The following is a 19514-nucleotide window of genomic DNA, read 5'->3' as shown; positions in this document are numbered from 1 at the left end:
CAGATCTAAACTGTAGCGGAGTAGAAAGTACAGATGCCTGCTCTCAAAAGTAGTGACGTAAAAGTAAAATGCATCACTGTAAAACTGACTTAAGTAACGTACAGATACCTAAAATGTGTACTCAAGTATTGTACTTTTACTTTTGTGCTTCGTTACCTTCCACCATTGGTCTACTTCATAGAACAGATGATTAGGAGACAGCCAACATGCTTGCCATTGTGCCACAATATTATTAACTGACTGACTGACTATGAAATGGACTAAAATGTGAGCTTTAACATTTTATAATTGTGTTCCCTCATTAGCTTATGCTGAGTTACATTTGACTGATTCCAGCAGTAAATATATTTTAACAATAAATACATGCTGATGAAAATTTGCTGCTTTCTAGAGTGAAAAACACAGAGGGTGGGATATGTCAGTTCAGCAGCTTTTAACAAAGTCAAAGAACTAGTTTCTATTATGCAGTTTAAGATCAATGGTATACAAAGAACAAAATGTAACATAATGAGCTACATATGGCAGAGTCTAATACAAAATTTTTGGTAAAAGCATCTATCTTCTTTAAGCTATAGAGCAGACATGTCAAACTCAGTTCCGGGGGCCAAATTTGGCCCGCCATAAAATTATATTTGGCCCGCGAGATCATATGAAATATTTATTAGAGCTGGCCTGCCAACTACAGATAGGCTATAGAGACATTATTTATTTAAAATGTTATTATTTTATATTATGCTTGTTCTGGATTCAGTGTTTAAGCAAAACTATTATTCAACATTTATTTGAATAAGAAAAGGTTTAACATTACATATCTCGAAAGAAGAGAAAACATGCAGATGTTGTTGAAATTTTTCAATAAATATTTAGTTTGGTCCACAACATAGTCCCAGTTTTTAATTTTGGTCCTCTGTGAATTTGAGTTTGACACCCCTGCTATAGAGTAACACGTTTCATAGAAATAAGCATATGGCAATATTGACAGACCCATTCCACACATGCTTCGACACACTGCACTGACCGCAAGAAATCTTGTCTGTGATGTCCTTGTTATACCAGCAACAATGAAAGAAATTAACTCATCAGATAAAAAAAAAATGTTGCTCCACTTTGAAGTTAACATAAGATAATGAATACATGTAGTTGGCATAAAAAATAAATCATATGCCAAATTTCTCACCTGAGAGCACCAGTAATGGAAAATAATATTACACCAGCTGTTTAAGTAGTGGTGGTTTTGCTGACTTTTTAATGTACATTAGATGAAGATGATTTCTGTAAAATACAGTATTCTTACAGAAGAAGAAAAAAAACTTGCCTGAGAGCATAACACTATTAAACTGTATTAGATTCACATGCTCTAGTCTGCACAAACATTATGTGAACCTCAAGCATGGCAAGTAAAAACCAGATATTTGAAACAAAGCATAGCACAACAGACAACTGTACACAATCTGCTAAAAACATCTATAATGTAGTTTTGCAAAAGTTAAATTTAGAAATAAATTAGTTATTGCGCAAACACTGCATTATTTTATTAATACAGAAGATTTATTTCACATAAGTTGTTTCTTTATCCTTGGGTATGAAAAAAGAGACAGAGGTTTATGTTTGACATTTTAGAACTCATACTTAGAAAAGATTCAAAGAAAATTGTCAAAGCATTGCAATTGTCAATTATTTTTGTCAAAATAATAAAATTAATCTAGTTTATGTGAAATTACTCTACAGTGCATGTTTGGTTGTGTATGCATCGAAAGACCTAGAAAAATGGAAATGGAAACAATGGTGGTGTCAGTCTAATGCCATACTGTGACATGTCCATGCTGGCTTGCAGGTAGCAGACCTTCAGATTCAAACTTTGTAGCAATTTTGAAGTTTGGGTAGATGTCTGTCAGTATAATGGCAGAGATCTCATTTTATTCCCAGAGCTTTGTCTAAAAAGTTTGCAAAGTTTTGAGGTTGTCCAAGCAAAAAAGGCTGAAGGACAGAGATATCCATGGTCTTCAGTGTTGCTGTCAGGGTGCTGAAAGAGAGGAGAAATAATGTGAAAAGTGCATTTTTGTAAATATCCTTTTGGTGTGTGTAGAGTCACAGACCTGCATGTGCAGTACAGTAAATGGGAGTCAGAGTGCAACTGTTTGGCCAATTCCAGTTGGTGGTTGTTCATCAGTTTGTCATTGACAACAACTAGCAGAGGCTTGCCAGCACTGAGTGCCTCCAAGCAACTCCCTGCACCTGAGAGAGAAAACAAGCATTTTCCTGAAAACAGTGAAACAATGAACTGCATGAAACATGTTTCAAAAATGTTCTTACTGTCAATACCCTGATGCACCTGTATCATACATACATTTTCCGTATTACCTGCATGACTGATGATGAGATGAGCGTTCTTGATATCATCAGCGATTGAATCCTTATAACGAAAGGTCTCCAGAGAGATCTGCGCACAGGTCTCAGGAGTTGGAAAAATAGTACCTCTTCCAACTTGAAGAATCAGCTTCTCATATCCACGGTCTTTCAGAACCTACATAAATCAAAGCATGATCTTGTCAACACAAAAACACTTTCATACATTATAGTTAAAAGTCTTTATGTATTTGGAACTGGAATATCAAAAATTGTGCAATTACTTTTAAAGCATTTCAAGTACAGACCCCACCCACACTATCCTGGACCTTCTGACACCCATGTGGACCATGTAAGAATGATCAAATCTTAGCTCCATGGTCTGGACGCGTCCTGCGGTCCTTGATTCGATAGGTCCCAAAACCTGAAGTTTCAGGCCGCTGCCCCTTCACTGTGGGGGGTCAGGCTATCCTCCCCACATCTACCTCTTTCAAAAAACCTTTGTTAGAGACTTATTTTATCCATTTTAATTCCTGATCTCTATATACCTCTGTGAGCCTCTCTCCCACCTTGGCGTTTTACGAGTTCAGAAATCTTTGAATACATTGCTATAGCAGGGAACATGAGTTTTCTCCTCACCTCCACAACAGCCGGGCTGATGATGGCTTCAATGAGCTCGTCAAAACTGGTGGTGCCTACAGTCACAAACACGGTTTTCATGTTCGAACGAGATAAAAACTGACCAACAGTTTACATCAGATCATTGTCAAATAACTCTTTGCCCTTAATCTGTGAAGCTAATGCTAGCTAAATCATGGAGCTAAACCCAAACAAACTTGCATCCGCGTGCGTCATAGGACTGTTCCTGCAGTGTCGCCAACTAGAGGCGACGCTCTTAAACTACACTTCAAATCAGTCGTCAAATAACTAAATGGGCCTATTTTCGTATCCTTTCTTTTAAGTAAACTTCCCATAACATAAGCTATTTTATACGACGATATCAAGGAAATAGGTGGTAAAAGGTCCCAAAAAGGTGCACATGCAGAATCAGAGGTCAGTGTTGTGTGAAACCTCATATGGTGAAGATAAATGAACAATCAGTGTGGAGCATGAACCTGACATATCAAGCCAACATTTTATCCTACCTGCTGTTGTTTTTTTATGGTAGTGTTTGAGCTTATAAACTTTTTATAAAACTCTTAGGCTTCATAGGCTTTGTTGCGCTTGTAAAGCACAGAACAAGTGTAAGGCATTATTATAATTCCTTGATACATCATCTTATTTAGGGCATTGTGGACTTTGACAGAAATGTTGAATCAATGCTAAATTAAAGACACAAAACGCCAGTGTGCAACAGAAATTAAGGCTCTGTTAAAATATCAGCTTCAGTAAAACAATACATCTTTTCACAAAAAAAACAAAAAAAAAACCCAACATAAAATAAAAAGTTAAAAACAGCCTAACTGTATTATTAGTTCAATAAATAGGTCACTATAATAGAACAAGGTTAAAAAATTAAAGCAACACTAAATAACTTTACTCAACCCTCTAAAGTCTGCCTGGCTCATAGGGAGTCTGTTTGGACTACTGGGTTGAGTTAAATAGTTTTGCCTTAATTCTGTCAAAGTTATGTGACAAATATAACAAGTTTTCGTATTTCAAAGCAACACACATCATAAAAACAATGCAACATGATGCGCTTCACCCTTTCACTGACAACAGAGGACTAGCGTACACAACACGCATGCCTCGCAGAGAATAAATGTTAAACTGACCAACAAAAAAAATCTGCCAAAAAATTACAACAGCTCTCCATTGCCACTTAAAAGTTAATGCAACATTTTTATTTTAGCATGCATAGTTTGTTTTTAAGATTTCCTTTTTTTTGTTTGTTTGTTTGTTTTTTTGTTGTTGTTTTTTTTACAAAGTTGGGAATAAAAATAGAATTTGTTCAAGATCACAGGAGAAACCCCCATAACTAAAACTAAATGCACGCTTAATAATGAAAATGTTACATTAAACTGAAATACCTTTAGTCATAACATATGTAATAATTATAATAGTTGTGAATAAAGCAGCTTTAAAAGAAGCTGCTACCACACAAACACTGTCTGCTTGTTACCTACATTTATCACTGATAAAAACAAAAAACAGATGCTCCATCTTGTGTCAATGCTCTTACATATGCAGCAAAACTGTTCATAGAACTACATTATCAAAAATAGCGCCAACATTTAAATTTTCTTGGAGAAGCTTTGTGACAAAAGCATGAGAAAAAAAACTTTGTTGGCAGAAAAGGAAAGGTTGTGTCCAGATTCATGGTTCATCAATTGCTTGTGGTAATCCAGATAAAGGTAATTCTATTGGGGACAAAAGAAAAAAAAAAACATCATTTGAACATATTTTACATGAATAACATAGTAAAAGCCCAGCATTGCCAGTTTATCAAAATTCAGATCAAAATTTCAATACACAAAATTTATACGTAGGGTGTATAACTTTCAAACGGGACGGCTTTCACTTCTGCTTCTTATATACAACGAACCACAGCAATGGTTCACTCAAGAGCAGAGAGCCCCTGATTCACATCTCCATATTGAACACCTCTTCTCTCAGCATACTACTTGGTGTTATTATTTCTTGCTTGTTTTAGCTCATTACAAACAGATACATTTTTGGTTGCATCTAGCTCCATCTGCTGGTGTTTTTGAAATGAACCAACATTTCATAACATACTAGTATTCTCATTATACATAGATTACAATTATACTTAATTTAAGTAATACTAAGGCTACGGTGTCCAAAGAAGTTTGAAAAATCCCAAATGCATAATATAGGCCTTTAAAAAGGAGCACTATGTAACTTTTCAGCTTGCCTCCATGGAGTTGTTATTTACCAGGCATAGAGATCAGATCTATGGAGAGGTGAACCCGTACACAAAGCCCAGTATGGTGCATACTGGACCTCCCCACCAGAAAAGTTAAATAGTGTTGTGTTCCTTTAAATTACAAACACATGTTTTTACCCAAATCAAACAGAAAGATTACCTTGCAGTTTTATTGCACCACACAGGCTGTGCAGCACTGTTCCTGCTTTTCAGGCAAAGAAGAATAATTCATTTGTCTGACTATCTCAGCAAACAACTCATCCACCATCGTTTTACTTTTTGCAGAAGTTTCAATAAAAGGACAGCCCCACTCTTGAGCCAGAGCTCTTCCATCAGATCCAGATACTTCTCGTTCAGACTCTAGATCAACTTTGTTTCCAACCAGGATGAGTGGCACCTTTTCAAAGCGCTTTACTCGAACTATTTGGTCCCGCATTGGTCTGATATCCTGAAAAATACAGAATCAAATTAGCAGTTTTTATCTTAATAATTAAAAAGTATATTTTTTATAAGTCAGGCACAGGTCTATTGTGTACAGTTAAAATAACAACAATCAATGCTTCAATGCCTTTCTGTACATTTAGTTTACCTGGAAAGACTGCTGGTTGACCAGACTATACACCAGGATGAAGCCTTGGCCATTTTTTATATACAGATCTCTCATGGAAGCAAACTGCTCTGTGCCTGCGGTGTCAAGAATTTCAAGAACAGATGGCGAGGAGTCCACCTCAATCTCTTTTCGATAGAAGTCCTCAATGGTAGGATCATATTTTTCAATGAATGTTCCGGTCACAAACTGAACAGTGAGAGCGGACTTCCCCACTCCGCCGCTTCCCAGAACCACAACTTTATACTCCTTCATTTGGGCGACAGGGTCGGGCTAATTTCACAGCAAACGCCTTAGCCGGTCTGTTATGGTCGCCTGAAAATCATACCTGGCCTAAGGTGAAAATCGTATTCTATTAAACGATTTGGTGTAAATTTAAATCAAGTCTGTGCCCATTGTTGCTTTTTGTTCAGTTTGCCGAAAGCGAGTAAAAGTTGTTTCCCGATTACCCCACTGTTAGCTTCTGATAATGCTAGCACTTTTTAGGCTAATTTGACAAAAAGCCATACTTTGAGCTCAGGCCTTATCGGGCGTTTCAGGAAACAATCGCGTACGTCTTTACAGACGTAAACCTCGTAAGCTTAACTGGTACTTGTGAGGTGAAGTACATGCCGATTGCTCTGCATAGGTTATGCCGACTCGAAACCTCCTCGCACCGGTGTCCACCACGCAGTGTTGTCCACTCTTGTCTGACTACGAACGGTCAAAAAATCATCTCGATCCCCTATTAACATATCAGACGTCGACTGAAAGCTAACAATCAGGGGGACAATGGATCCATACTATTTAACTCGACCCCTCTGGGTCTGGTTCTGCTCACAGAAAACGCGCTACCGATGGCTAGCAGCTTACTTCCGCTAACTAAGGTTAAACATCCGGTCTTTTTTTCCTCCTTGTAAACACGAACTTGTCAGTCATGTAAGGTGCTATTATTATGCATCCATTGCTTATAAACGCTTTTTCTCTTACACGGTATGTCACGGAACATGTGTATTAATTTAAACAGTTAGGAAACAGCTTTGAATATGTCTTTTAAATAAATGTACACACTTATGTGTGTACATTGTGTGTGTGTGTGTGTGTGTATACATATATATGTGTGTGTGTTTTACAACTGATTATATTTGTTGTGATTTGTAAAGCACTTTGGTGAAAGTTCTGTTATTTTAAATGTGCTACATAAATACATTGTTTAGAGTATGTAGAGTGTTTTTTTTAAATTTCAATTTTAAATTGTTTTGACAAAAAAAAAAAACACTCTTTTTAAGTATTAGGAACTATTTAATTTAAGAATTAGACAAATAAAAAACACGCAAAACATTTTACTTAGACTATCAGTGTGATACAATTTTAAATGACAGGTGGGTTGCAACTTCCTGTTTGTATGTTTTATTGTAGATACCCTGGAATTCATACACAGTTAAAGCACAGCATTACATTGTAAATAAATTCACATGTAGCCCCATAGCACAAACAACTACAAAGCAGAGTGCTCATAAAAACCATCACAGGAGTCCTGTCTGTCTTTGACCTTTTGCTATGGCTTGTTTCAGGCAGTTCTTGACCCCCTCTACTAATACATACCAAAACATCAACTAAAATCCTGGAAAACAATTAAAGATGTTGAAAGGTTTTGAGTGACAACACAAAGGAAATTGGATACAACTAAACTTGTGCATCTATCAAATTTTTTGTGAAAAAATGTCATAAGATTTTCTATTGGTCTTGCGATAGTACACCCACCTAAAATGTAATTAACAACTTTTGGATGACAGAAAAATTGAATACAGCTGTAGCCTAAGTAGGGAAATACTTGGCAAATGATTCAGGCAGAAATTGTTTCAAAATATGCAGTGATTTCTTTTATGGTAACATGTGAAGTTTTATTCAGACTAAGTTCGGGGGAACTTCACTGTGTACAAGTGCAAATAATGCGAACATCACATTCATTAGTTCAGTATTGTTCAATATCACCCAGCACAGCTGGGCAGGCAATCTCCACAAAAACTCAAAGTCCAAATCAAATAAGGTATAAATACTACTGAACATAAACATTTGACCAACAGCAAATGCCAAACTTAAATTCACTAACTTAAATGTGCATTTAAAATTTAAACTTTATTTAATCAAATCCAACAGAAAAAAAACACACACACACCTAAAAACAGAAACAAAAACAAAACAAAACAAAAACCAAAGAAACCTAGGAAAGACATTTGGATTACAAATTACAGTCAGGTACACTGTGCATGGGCATTCCCTTTATTTTCATGTGGAAGTTCAAGTTGATTTTAGAAAGTAGTTATGTTGTCATTTTATTGGCAGCAAACTGCAACTTAATGATCATCTCCATTATTGTATACAAAGTACATTACTAAACTTTTTTTCATTCATCTTCACAAACAACTATAAATGTATAAAGATTTTAAAGCTATTTTTAAAATGAAACCAACAAGGCCAGCTCTTCAAATTGAAATATTTAAAGGTAATAATTGAAACTGATTTAAGGGCAATAAAATCTCAAAAGAGCCTAGGATGGCCTTCATATCACGTACATAAATTAACCCTGATTGTTTTCTGAGTCTAGACCAAACACAAAAACACTTGAAAAATATTAATTTGATTTGAGGACGTTGACAACATATCTGGATATACAAAATGGCCAATTTTAATACAGTCGTACAGTTGATTTTTTATTGTTTTTGTTTTTTGTTTTTTTTTAATATAATTACAACTATCAAAATTAAGATATGTAGTTTTTGTAGTTTATGCAGATACATTCACAGCACACTAATGTCTTTAGTAGGGGTGGTAGGAGTTAAATAAAAGGCATAATATAAATATTTTTGGAAATATGCAATATCTAAATAAGAATACTGATATATGACTGAACTGAACAAAGGAGTCATCACTTTATATGACCTACACAGTACTTTTCACATTGAAGAGTGGCATTTAGAGTCCAGTGACTTATGACATTAAAAATCAACATTTCATGAATACAGCCAAGCCTTTTAGTTGTTTTAGTTTTAGTCTATTTGTAAAGAGATTGGCTGACCCAGCCCCATTGTATTCTCACATCCATAGATGCTATCTATGTTACTGCTGTCTGATAGTGTCCGAAGAAGACCAGAAAGCACAGGTGAGCCTGGACAAAGACCAGGTGAGGGAAGGGGGTTTACATTTGCTCCCTACTGGTGAAAAAATTAAAACAAATTTACAAACTTAAAATGTAGTCCCTGATTAGCCATATATAAATATTGAACTTCTTTCTTAAATTCCAAGCTAATCCATCACTAGTGTCTAAACTCTCACGTGGCATATAACAGTATATTTCAACACAAATAGAAACACATCTGTCTCAGTGACACACCAAGACATAATTAGTGTCAGTTTTTATTCAGTTATGTATTATCAACATTTAATACTATAAATTTACTACTGTTTATTTATATCAGTAAAACTATTATTATAATAGATATTATGCATGTAAGTAATTACATGTAATGTATTCTTCTGGTGATACACAGTCAAATGTAAGAGTAGCCATACTGGCAAAAAAAAAGAGCATGTAGTCTCACTAAAATCTAAATTTTTCAATCATTAGGTATGCTATGGCTGTAACAAAAGAGCTCTATTGCTCATGATTTTCAAGTTTGTTTGCATCACTATGGCTGCAGTGAAGTACGTTCAGGCTTTGAGAGTGAGTACATTTTATGACTTAGTCCGGCTGAAGCAGGATCTCAAGGGCATATGGTGTCCAGGAGCAGGTATTCAGGGGAGGCTGACTGGGTTAAGTGTGACTGGGGTGGCCACCAGCAGTTTGGGCAGGGGACAGAAATGGGAATCCAAAGATACACACTGCAGCTCCATGGGCTCTGGATTGATCACGTCCAGAGAGTCTACTGCAAAACAAAAAAAAAAAAAAAGTATTCTGTTGCGTATATTTGTATATGAATTTGTGTATATTATCCCCGCAGGGGATATGAGGGCAGGTAACATATATGACCAATCACACAGACAGAGGTGCCCTTTTTTCTCATGAAATGAAAAATTCAAAACTGTAGTTGAATTAAGAAAAAATGTACTCCAGAATGGGCTTCCTGTACTGTGCTTCTGGTCTCAGGCCATACCTTTAAAATGTCATTGGAAGTTGTTAATAAAACTAAGGATGAATGATACCATTACTGGTATTGATTACTGGCACACATACTCAAAAATTAGCTGGATGGGGTATCAGTTCCATGATATCTGTTAATATCCTAGTTGGGCCTTTAATTGGCTGTAACAAAATGGAATGTCTCATAATGTTTGAATTTTTATTTATACAAAGCTGCCTGTTCTGTAGTGATGTGAAGGACAAATCACTGTTGCATAACAAATTGGATCTCTTGTGTAGTAAGTTAATTGTCTTTTAAGAAATTAAGTGTCATTTTCAATCACTACATTGGAATCGGTTAATATCAGGTACAGGGCAGATACTTAAAAATCAAAATATCAATATTGATATCTGAACTAAAAAAGCTGGCTCAGTGTGTCCCTAAATCAAAGCACTGCATAATAAAAATATGCATAACAAAGATAATAATAACATTAATCTTTAGTTACGAAGCATGGTATGTGAGCAAAGAACGGCTCTTAAAGACATATTATTGAAATATTCTGAAATCAAAGAGCAAACCTGATTGGAGACAGCAGATTCAGCAAAGGGAACATTGGTGACAGGGGTTGAGGCCGACGAAACAGTGGTGGTGGCACCGTGCATCATGGGAACTTTTGATTCAGTCAGACAGAAGACAATAGGATGAAAATGTTGGCGAGAGGGACAGGAATGATATGTTTACAATGGGAAAAATGTGTAGCTTCTCAAATGGTTTTCAACATGAGGCTTAAACATAAAGTAGATCATGCAACTAAAAATAAATTACAGAATCGAAAATATCAATACAATCAAATCAGACTTCATTTGATATGGTCTCAGATTGTATCATAACGGACATATAGTACATGTTACATTATGACAAATTATAACAAATAATTAAAATAAATGCTAGAAATACTATGGCATGGAGAAAACAAATTTGCATTTTTGAAACAACATAATGGAAAATGTATCATCATCAATTTGTGGTTTGCCAAAATGAAAGTATTGAACAAATGATTTGTTCAATTAAAGGTTGTATAGAGGATTTTCCAAGGAACGAGAAATCCAGCGACTGTTTGTCCTTTTTCAAATGTTGCGCATGCGTGAAACCACCCCCCTCCCCTACAGCTCCCTACGTAGAAACGCCTTCTCCCGCCTCCTCACTACGCCAGAAACAGGTTTGTTTACAGCCGGTGAGCTGCACATGACTTGTAAACAACTAACTACAGTGTTGGTTAGGCAAGGCGGAGAAGTGAGGAGCGGGGGGAGCGGGTGTGCGGACATTTCGTTCGCGGACGAGAAGTGAGGAGCAGGGAGAAGAGCGGAGCAGGGAGAGAGGAGAGAGGAGAGAGGAGAGGGGAGCGGTGCGCGGAGATTCCGTGCCCGTAGAAGTGAGGAGAAGGGGGAAGAGCGGAACGGGCAGCGGGGACAGGAGTAGGAAAGGGGAGCAGAGAAGGTTGCGCGGAGATTCAGTGCGAATGAACTAGCTACAACACGCAGCAGCAAGCGGACTCTTTCTTTGCCTTGAAAATTACGTTTTCAGACATAGGATATCGCTTTCGTGTCCTGAAAAACGTTTGACTAGCTCTTGGAAATAAAGTACGTTTTCATAATAAGCAGAAGTTACCTGTCCAGGAGTAATTTGGCGACCAATGCGTCAGTCTTTAGACCCTGCGTCTGCTTCAGTCGCGCCATCGCTGGAATGAATCTACAAGAATCACCTTAGTTTGGCTTCGCTGCTTTTCCCCTTGTCTTCTTCTTTCAGCGACCTCAAAAACGGACTTTCTTTTGCGGCTAACTGCTCCTGGATTCTTGTCTGCCATTGCAACAAACTTTGTGCTAACTGCGAGGAAGATATAGGTCAAAAAAAGCCGCTAAGAACTGTTGCATTGGTGGAGTAAACAGCGTCTGTGCGTCTTGCGTCTGTGGACTGCGTGACAGGCGTACGTAAACCACGTACCGGCGGCGCGCAGGCAGGTCAGTTACGCTAGAAACGTAGGGAGTTTGATTGATAGCCTGTCAGCTAACAGATAACGAGGCCGTGTCGTTATCTATTGGCAAATGTTTAGCTGGCCCCACCACGTCCAGAGTTGATGAATTTTTATTCTCTTTTTTTTGGTCATCATAATTACAAGGCTACTGCACCTCTATAATGCTATCATTGACAACTTGAAACAAAAAAAACAAAAAAAAAATCCTCCATACAACCTTTAATGTTTCTGAGCTGTTACTTGCACTGATGTGCAATGATTGCACTGCCACTGGGGGGCCCTGTGGAATGAGTAGGGGTGGGTGGCCTTGCAGCTGAGGTGGTTCGTGACTCACCGGTGGGCACGAGAGCTGCCTGTTGAAGCTGCGTGTTGGCCAGAGTCGGCTGGTACTGAAACATGGGGCTGAACACAGCAGTAGCAGATCCATTACTTTTCTCTGAAAGTGTCCTTTTTGGTAGTGATGCTGGAGGCACAGCCTAGGCAGAGGACAGAAAATAATATCTAGTTTCATCTGCAAAAGACTCATCAAGTCTGAAAGTATTGTAATTCTATAAGAAAATCACAAGAGGTCACTCTAGATTTATTTATTTAGGAAAAAATTTAATTGAATGAGCCTTTGTTTACTCAGTTTAGGACCAGAGTACCACCTTTTATAACAGTTTTTGTATGAACAGGACTCACTGTGTTTTGACTACTCTGGTGCTGTGTGGCTTTGATCCTGGCCTGCAGGTGAGCAGGAGGGTGGAAGTATTTGCACTTGTCACGACCACAGCGGCCCTTGATGAAGTCCATGCATACAATGACTGAGTTCTCACAGCAATCCACCATGGCGGCCTCCATGGGATGTGCATACCGGCAGTCACCTTCTCCCCGTGAACAGTTTCCTCTCTGAAACTCCCGACACACCTGCCATAAACAAAACAATATCTGTACAAACAGACTACATATTATTTGGAGCAAATTGTTAAAAGGAGTCATACCTCTAATTTATCTGTACGCGATTGCTTCTGTGTTAAAGTGCCATTACTAATAGCTGACAGACTAGTAGGACTCCCAGGAACCAGCAGAGGAGCACTGGGCAGCAGCTCGGGTACTAGGCCCATGCCAGGGGCTATTTGGCTTAAAAAAGGGTTGAATGCCAGAGTGGGACTGGTCGTCACTGGGAATGTAGCCTGGGGAGTAAAATAAAACAAAGAATCAATGTGGTACATTCGTAAGCACTGTACACAATGAAACAAGCTACGAATGTAATATAATTTAGTTCAACAGTGAGCACCAGTTCCAGAAGTACATTTTCCATTAATTTTTTCTATAAACTTTTTTAAAAATTCAAAGATTAAGAGTTCAATTGCAGAGACGTGCACGTGCAGCTACGTGCTAATATGCGCAGTAATTTATTACTCCAAAATGCTTCGGCACCTTACCGATGCAAGCACATCCCAGGTATATTTGAAACACAATATGCAGTACAAACAGTACATAATATGACCTCATAGTTATCCTTAAAGTTGGTCTACTTACTAAGGGGGGCAGCTGTGCCCCGGGCAGTAGGAATTGCATTTGTTGAGCCAGCATTGCAGCTGCTGCTTTCTGCTGGATCAAGTTGTTTCTCCCATTAATTTCCAGTTGAGTTTTTAGGTGCGGAGGTGGGTGTAGGTATTTGCAGTTTTCTCGTATACAACGTCCCTATGAAAAAAATAGGTGGCTATTTAAACAAATGTGCATGAATGGCAAGGTGCACATTGCCACATCACACTTCATAAATACAAGAAAATCTGAAAGTGACCAAAAATCTGGCACAGGATTAGTTAGCTGCTGTTGGGTTCAAGTTACTTTGTGGGACTCAGTGATAAATGGAGCTGCAACAAGATGAAGTCATAAAGAGAAAGCAGCACAAGCTCTGACTGAAGAGGCGGCTCTAAAGCACAAAAAATTAAACAAAATGCAAACATGCTGAGGCCTGAAATGGTCAAGATGATGCATAGGCTTACACAAACAGTCGTCCACATGCAGTGAGCCTGTAATGAGGAATGAATCCTGTGAACCCATCAAGACATTTATGACAAAAAGTTACACATACTGCATGTCATGAACGCCAGACTTAACACTGCTGAGTCCCAGCATGCAAAAAGGGTAACGGTTTAAACAGATTCATGAAATAGCTCTTTGTGCCATGCAGTGTGTTATAAAAGCAGCTATTTGCAATTAAAATCTTGTATAAATCTTGCAATAAATCAACACTAAAAGGGACATTGGGTGATTTGATAAACTGATCCGTAAAATTGCTCATGTGATTGGCTGAGAGCTGGAGACAGTGAGGGACACGAGAACACAATTTTTTTTACTCTTTGTTTTTGTAATATATTGTAATGTGTGAGTTACTGTGTCCAAGTTATTTCCATTGTGGATCAATAAAGTCTGTCTAGGTCTAAGTATATCAGTATATATATACTCAGGCACTTTAATAGGTGTCTTATTGATGAAAAACATAAACTAACACCCAGGTAGTGATGGGTGGATCGATATCAAAATATCTATATTTTTATACTGATGATACCAGCATAACTTTAATAGTAGCTCAGTGTTATTTATTGGAACTACTCCTTGAAAATTTCACACACAGGAAATAGCGCTGTGCAATACCAAGATGCACAACCAAATGCCATGTTGGCAGTAAAAGAACCAACAAACCATGTCATCCATAATTTATAAAGTATATGGAAGTTTCAGAGATTGTGAATTATTGCTGTGTGCCAGAATGTACAAATAATCAAGGGCAAAAGGCAATGCTTATACTAGATGTATATATTTAAATATTTAGTTGCAAATATGAGATGGTGACTCATCACATTCAGATCTGAGTGGGACTATAAAGAGATTCCCATACAATTAACAAAAAGGGAGGGGTTGCAGTGATGCTACTAAACCTACAGAGCTCCTGTAGTTTTTGACATGTAATCTCAGCATGCACCTCCAAGCCCCATACTGGTAGTGGTAGCAGTAGAGAATTCCCATACAAGCTAACCAAGTTGGACATAATTAACTAACTTTATTAAAAGTTCAGAGACCGAAATGAAAATATTATTGAGGGAAAAAGAAAGCCTAAGCCTTTTACCAGATTTATAAAAACTCCAGATAGACTGTGCAATGTACTGGGACACTTCATCCAAACTATACTCCAGTCAGAGAGTGAAGATGGTCACGTGAATGGATTTGTAATGGTACGGATGTAACACATCTACTGTATAAATAAAAACAGGCATCATCCAGTTGATATGCTCAGTACTGTAGCTACCTGGTGTAGCATTCAGTCAAGTTCAATTTAAATTTTCACCTCCCTGGGTGGGGCACATCAAAGCATCTGTGTAGGGCACCCAGATGGCTTGCGACAGCTCTGGATATGCTATTTTAATAAGCATTATATGTTCAACCACTTAAAACCACATTAAACTGTGTGCAATCAAAATTAATCCTTGTGTTTGGAAAGCAATAACAAGGTAATAATGAATGTATTAGAAACGTATCAATACAGTTTTACAAATGTACATAATTATGAATTTTTGCACAGATGTTACAACAAATATGGCATTGTAAAGAAAAATGTAATTTCAAATTTCACTCAAATTAACAGGCAAAAGCACACAGTCTGTGCATGGGCCTGGGTATGGGAGCTACACAAACATGCACACATTCACTCAGGTGCATGGGCACACACAAAGAAAGCTAGTCTTTTTTAAAACACAATTATTACTAAACAAATTAACTGCCTCTAAACAGCTATTTAAGCTTTAAGAACAAAACACGCAGAACACTTGATTTCATCTCTTCTCATGGTCACAACAGCACACAATCATGTTGTTGCTTTGTGCTAAAAACAGCAATGTCATTCAGGGAGGATCAGACTATCCAATGAATATGCTTTTCTGGTCTGTTGCTAGGCAGTTTTTTTTTCTTGCCGTCACTTTCCCCTTGCTCTGATGGACAGAGCAAAAAAGAAATAAAAAAGGATAAATAATAAATTCAAACACATTAATATATAGGCAAGTTAGGCCTTGGAGTTGGAGATTTTAAACCAATAGGTTTTTCTTGCCACATAAATATATATCTCACAAAAAGTATTTGATACTTTAGCAGTCATAAAAAGTAAATTTATATCATTTATAGCTTGCTGTTCTAGATTCATGAAATAGATTGTTAATGTTGTAAAAGTACTCTTACCTTGAGTGAGTCAAAGCAGGCAATGACTCTACCATTCTCCACGTGGCAGCTGGGAGAGGGGTGGGCAAACTTGCACTCAGCATCTGATCGCAGACAGGTGCCTCTCTGAAACTCTCGACACACTTCCAGAGTCAGCCATTTGGTGTCTCTGCCCATGGTCATGCTGACAGCCATCACAGACAGGCAAAAATCCCAACAAACAGCTTTATTTTTTGAGACACTTGACACTTGTTAGGAAAAGTATGTACTCCTACAGATCTAGAGACCAGCACCAAGTCATTTCATTAAAAAGTTGAGAATTATGCAAATTGCCTTTTATCTGATGCAGTAAGACAAGTGTCAACAATTAGTGTTGTGGAATTAAAAATCCACAGGACATGTGCAGTCTAATCAGAGCAATGACTTCAGATTGGTGAAAGGGATGCATCTGTTTCAGTCAGAAAAAATGTAACAGTGTCCGTTCAAGGCCAAAAAATAATAATAGCTCCAGAACAGCAACTCCACCATAGGCACTTCAGGTCACTGACTTCCTCCGGAAGTGAGCTTTTTTCTTTTTCGCACAATAAGGTTATTGATCTCTGCATATGGCCGACTTGTCATTTGTCTGTAAAAACAGCAATAGAGACAATAGTCAATTAAAGAGCATTGTTCACATGAAGGAAAAAGTGGTGCAGGTGAGTGGGTATTATTCATAAATCTTTTTAAGAGACATGGACAAACAGAGAACTGAAGCCAAGAGAAGGGCATGCAGGAAGGATTAATACAAAATAAAGCAAACATGATTTAAAGACATACAGGTACCACTGAAGTCTTTCATTCCTAGCTTTCTCTGAGGACCCCCAGACCAGTCTGGTGTAATTGTCCACGTCAGTGTCAGGCTCTTTGCTTACACACATCCTGACAATGCAGCTCAGCAATATGCATCTGGCATCTAAAGTACCCACACTGACACACGGGCTTCTTCAGTGTGGCAAAGATAAACACATACCAGATATGTACCCAACTGCATGTTTTCTGCTGTTGGTGCAGAAATAAGTGCAGTATAAGAACCACTACAGAGCAGGACAACTATACTAGGTGCCTACATGATAGCTAGTCTAATCTAAATCACATCTGGATATTTATAGATCAACAAAAGAATTTAAAAAAGGTAATTCATTAACAACTGCGGAGCAAGTGGTTTGACTTTGAAATTCTATACATTGGATGAGTACAATTAATAATATTTTTATTAGAAAGAATACGTATAGCCAAAACAAAAAGAAACATTTTGTGAGAGATTTAAGGATATGGCATTTAAGTGCCTTTCAACTGTGGACAAGTACAATAAAGTTACAGTTAGCATAATAATATAGTTTAAATCATATAAAAATGAGAGTGAGCTTCTGGTCTGGACAGAAGAGACAGTTTAATTAGGTTAAGTATCAGTAATCCTTTCATCTCATATGCCACAGCTTCCATTCACATCCAGACAGCCAAGAATACCCCAGGACAGTACAACCTTCTCATCCCCCAAAACAAGTTAATTTCACATATATATTTTTTGAATCTTGATATTGCACCATTACATTAGATAAACAGTGCAAAACAAGCAAACCTTTGATTTCATCCATAAAAAGTAGTAAATAATCCCACAGGTGTGCCTTCCCATGGATTCAGTTTGCCAGTGTTAAAAAAGTAAGCGTAAACCTGAACTCTTCATGACCTGCTTCGTATAGAAACCACTATGGGCAATTTGGAGACAATTAGTCTACATCTATGACCTCATACTAACAAGAGCATAGACCTAATTAACTGTCTTAATAGCCTATTTGAACTAAGACTGTTAAACCAAACGTTTAGCCAATTAGCAAATCGTATTAAAAGAATTACATTTTCTTATTATAATTTATAGGCTAACTTACACGTGGCATCAACCCTCCATATGTAGGAGGCCTAATAATACGTGTTATTGGCCTTTGTGGTACCTTTAACTTTTTAAACAACATTTAAAATTCTGTTTCAAATAAAATCTCTCAAAATAACAGATCAATAGAGCTACAGTAGAAGATGTTTCTTTATTCATAAACGCGCATTTCCTAGTCGAGATTATATGCAACAGGCAGCCATGACTCTCCCAATATGAAATGTCACACAGAGGAGGACATAGACATATTTCCCCCCATACGGCAAAAAAAAAAAAAAAAAAAAGAAAATAAAAAAGGATTTATAGCTGCAGAGTTGCTGCGCCAGAGATGATCACGCACCGTCTCTTACCTGCATAAAAAAATAAAAAATCTTACAAATCCTAAATCATGGCGTGATCTTCCGAAAGGTCCACTACGACATGTCTCCAATTGGGTTGGTAAAAAAAAAAAAAAAGAAAAAAGAAAAAAAACAATAGATGTAGCCTATATCGTCATAGAGCCACAGCAGATATGCCGCGAGTGTGCAGATCGGCAGTTGTCTGCAAGACTGGCAGAGCGCAGAAGAGACAGGGTTAAATATCTGACGAAGGGCAAAACGTGTGCGCCCGAGAGGGAGGAGACCAGAGACCAGAGGAGACCGCCTAACCGACCTAGGCATTTGTTCACAATAGGAGTATATTCAATATATTGCAAATCAGTTTATTTTATTACCTCCGCCAAGGAGGTTATCTTTTTGCCGGCGTTTGTCTGTTTGTTTGTTTGTTTGTTTGTCTGTTAGCAACATAACTCAAAAAGTTATGGACCGATTTTGATGAAATTTTCAGGATTTGTTGGAAATGTGAAAAGGAAGAACTGATTTCATTTTGTGGGTGATCCGGAAGAAATCCTGGATTCTGGATCACTTCGAAATTTTAGTTAACATTGTGGTAAATGGTTGCCTGGAAATCCAGAAGGATATTTCTCTGTATTTGTTATACAGCTCCATATCAGCCGCTGGTACAGCGATGAGTCTGGATTCGTCCAGGCAAGGTAAATGGGGCCAAAAAAATTGTTTCTCAATATCTCGGTTAATTATTGACCAAACCCCATGAAATTTGAATCAGGGATGGACAATGGGATCCTCTTTCATATTCCAAAGGCTGATCCGGATCTGATCCAGAAGACTGATTTTATCGCAATTTATATAAAAAATGGGGGTAGTCCTTGGCGGAGGTCTGCGCTCTCTGAGTGCTTTTCTAGTTAATTAATCATCCCAACCGTTAAAGGATGCAAAGAACATTGTATTCAAAGAGCCTATCGGTTCATTTTCAATCTCTTTTAAAGGACACATATTATAGCCTACAAAATAGACTTTTTTTTTATCCATCTTACATTGCTTTAACCTGGACCGCTGGAGTTGCTTGAACATCAAAAC

At 37.6% G+C, this 19514-nt stretch overlaps 3 protein-coding genes across 7 annotated transcripts; all 3 read right to left on the bottom strand.

Annotated features, from left to right (window-relative positions):
- Nucleotides 1-1217: 1217 nt before the first annotated feature.
- Nucleotides 1218-3562, bottom strand: zgc:92907 (uncharacterized protein LOC436733 homolog). Of its 4 annotated transcripts, none has more exons than XM_055162287.1 (4): nucleotides 2986-3562; nucleotides 2362-2524; nucleotides 2097-2259; nucleotides 1218-2023 (listed from the first exon to the last, which is right to left on the bottom strand). In XM_055162287.1, the coding sequence occupies exons 1-4, from the start codon at nucleotides 3064-3066 to the stop codon at nucleotides 1912-1914; spliced, it is 519 nt and encodes a 172-aa protein (XP_055018262.1). In that variant the 5' UTR covers nucleotides 3067-3562; the 3' UTR covers nucleotides 1218-1911. The 4 variants fall into 4 exon arrangements, with proteins under 4 accessions (XP_055018262.1, XP_020779212.1, XP_055018264.1 ...); XM_020923553.2 differs by having other exon boundaries at nucleotides 2097-2235; XM_055162289.1 differs by lacking the exon at nucleotides 2986-3562 and adding an exon at nucleotides 2631-2958 and having other exon boundaries at nucleotides 2097-2235; nucleotides 2348-2524.
- Nucleotides 3563-3695: 133 nt separating this feature from the next.
- Nucleotides 3696-6692, bottom strand: rap2c (RAP2C, member of RAS oncogene family). The gene is made up of 3 exons (XM_020923345.2): nucleotides 5823-6692; nucleotides 5394-5681; nucleotides 3696-4706 (listed from the first exon to the last, which is right to left on the bottom strand). Exons 1-2 carry the CDS (start codon nucleotides 6093-6095, stop codon nucleotides 5403-5405), a joined length of 552 nt encoding a protein of 183 aa, XP_020779004.1. The 5' UTR covers nucleotides 6096-6692; the 3' UTR covers nucleotides 3696-4706; nucleotides 5394-5402.
- A 499-nt stretch (nucleotides 6693-7191) lies between these two features.
- mbnl3 (muscleblind-like splicing regulator 3) lies at nucleotides 7192-18699 on the bottom strand. Of its 2 annotated transcripts, XM_055162282.1 has the most exons (8): nucleotides 18450-18695; nucleotides 16194-16797; nucleotides 13497-13661; nucleotides 12956-13147; nucleotides 12657-12881; nucleotides 12310-12451; nucleotides 10522-10613; nucleotides 7192-9745 (listed from the first exon to the last, which is right to left on the bottom strand). In XM_055162282.1, the coding sequence occupies exons 2-8, from the start codon at nucleotides 16365-16367 to the stop codon at nucleotides 9743-9745; spliced, it is 993 nt and encodes a 330-aa protein (XP_055018257.1). In that variant the 5' UTR covers nucleotides 16368-16797; nucleotides 18450-18695; the 3' UTR covers nucleotides 7192-9742. The 2 variants fall into 2 exon arrangements, with proteins under 2 accessions (XP_055018257.1, XP_055018256.1); XM_055162281.1 differs by lacking the exon at nucleotides 7192-9745 and having other exon boundaries at nucleotides 9783-10613; nucleotides 18450-18699.
- Between the last annotated feature and the right edge of the window lie 815 nt (nucleotides 18700-19514).

This window comes from Boleophthalmus pectinirostris, unplaced genomic scaffold, assembly GCF_026225935.1.
Source record: "Boleophthalmus pectinirostris isolate CB_2022bp ecotype Guang Dong unplaced genomic scaffold, ASM2622593v1 HiC_scaffold_469, whole genome shotgun sequence".
In the NCBI taxonomy this organism is placed as follows: domain Eukaryota; kingdom Metazoa; phylum Chordata; class Actinopteri; order Gobiiformes; family Gobiidae; genus Boleophthalmus; species Boleophthalmus pectinirostris.
This window is presented reverse-complemented; position numbering and strand designations above follow the sequence as displayed.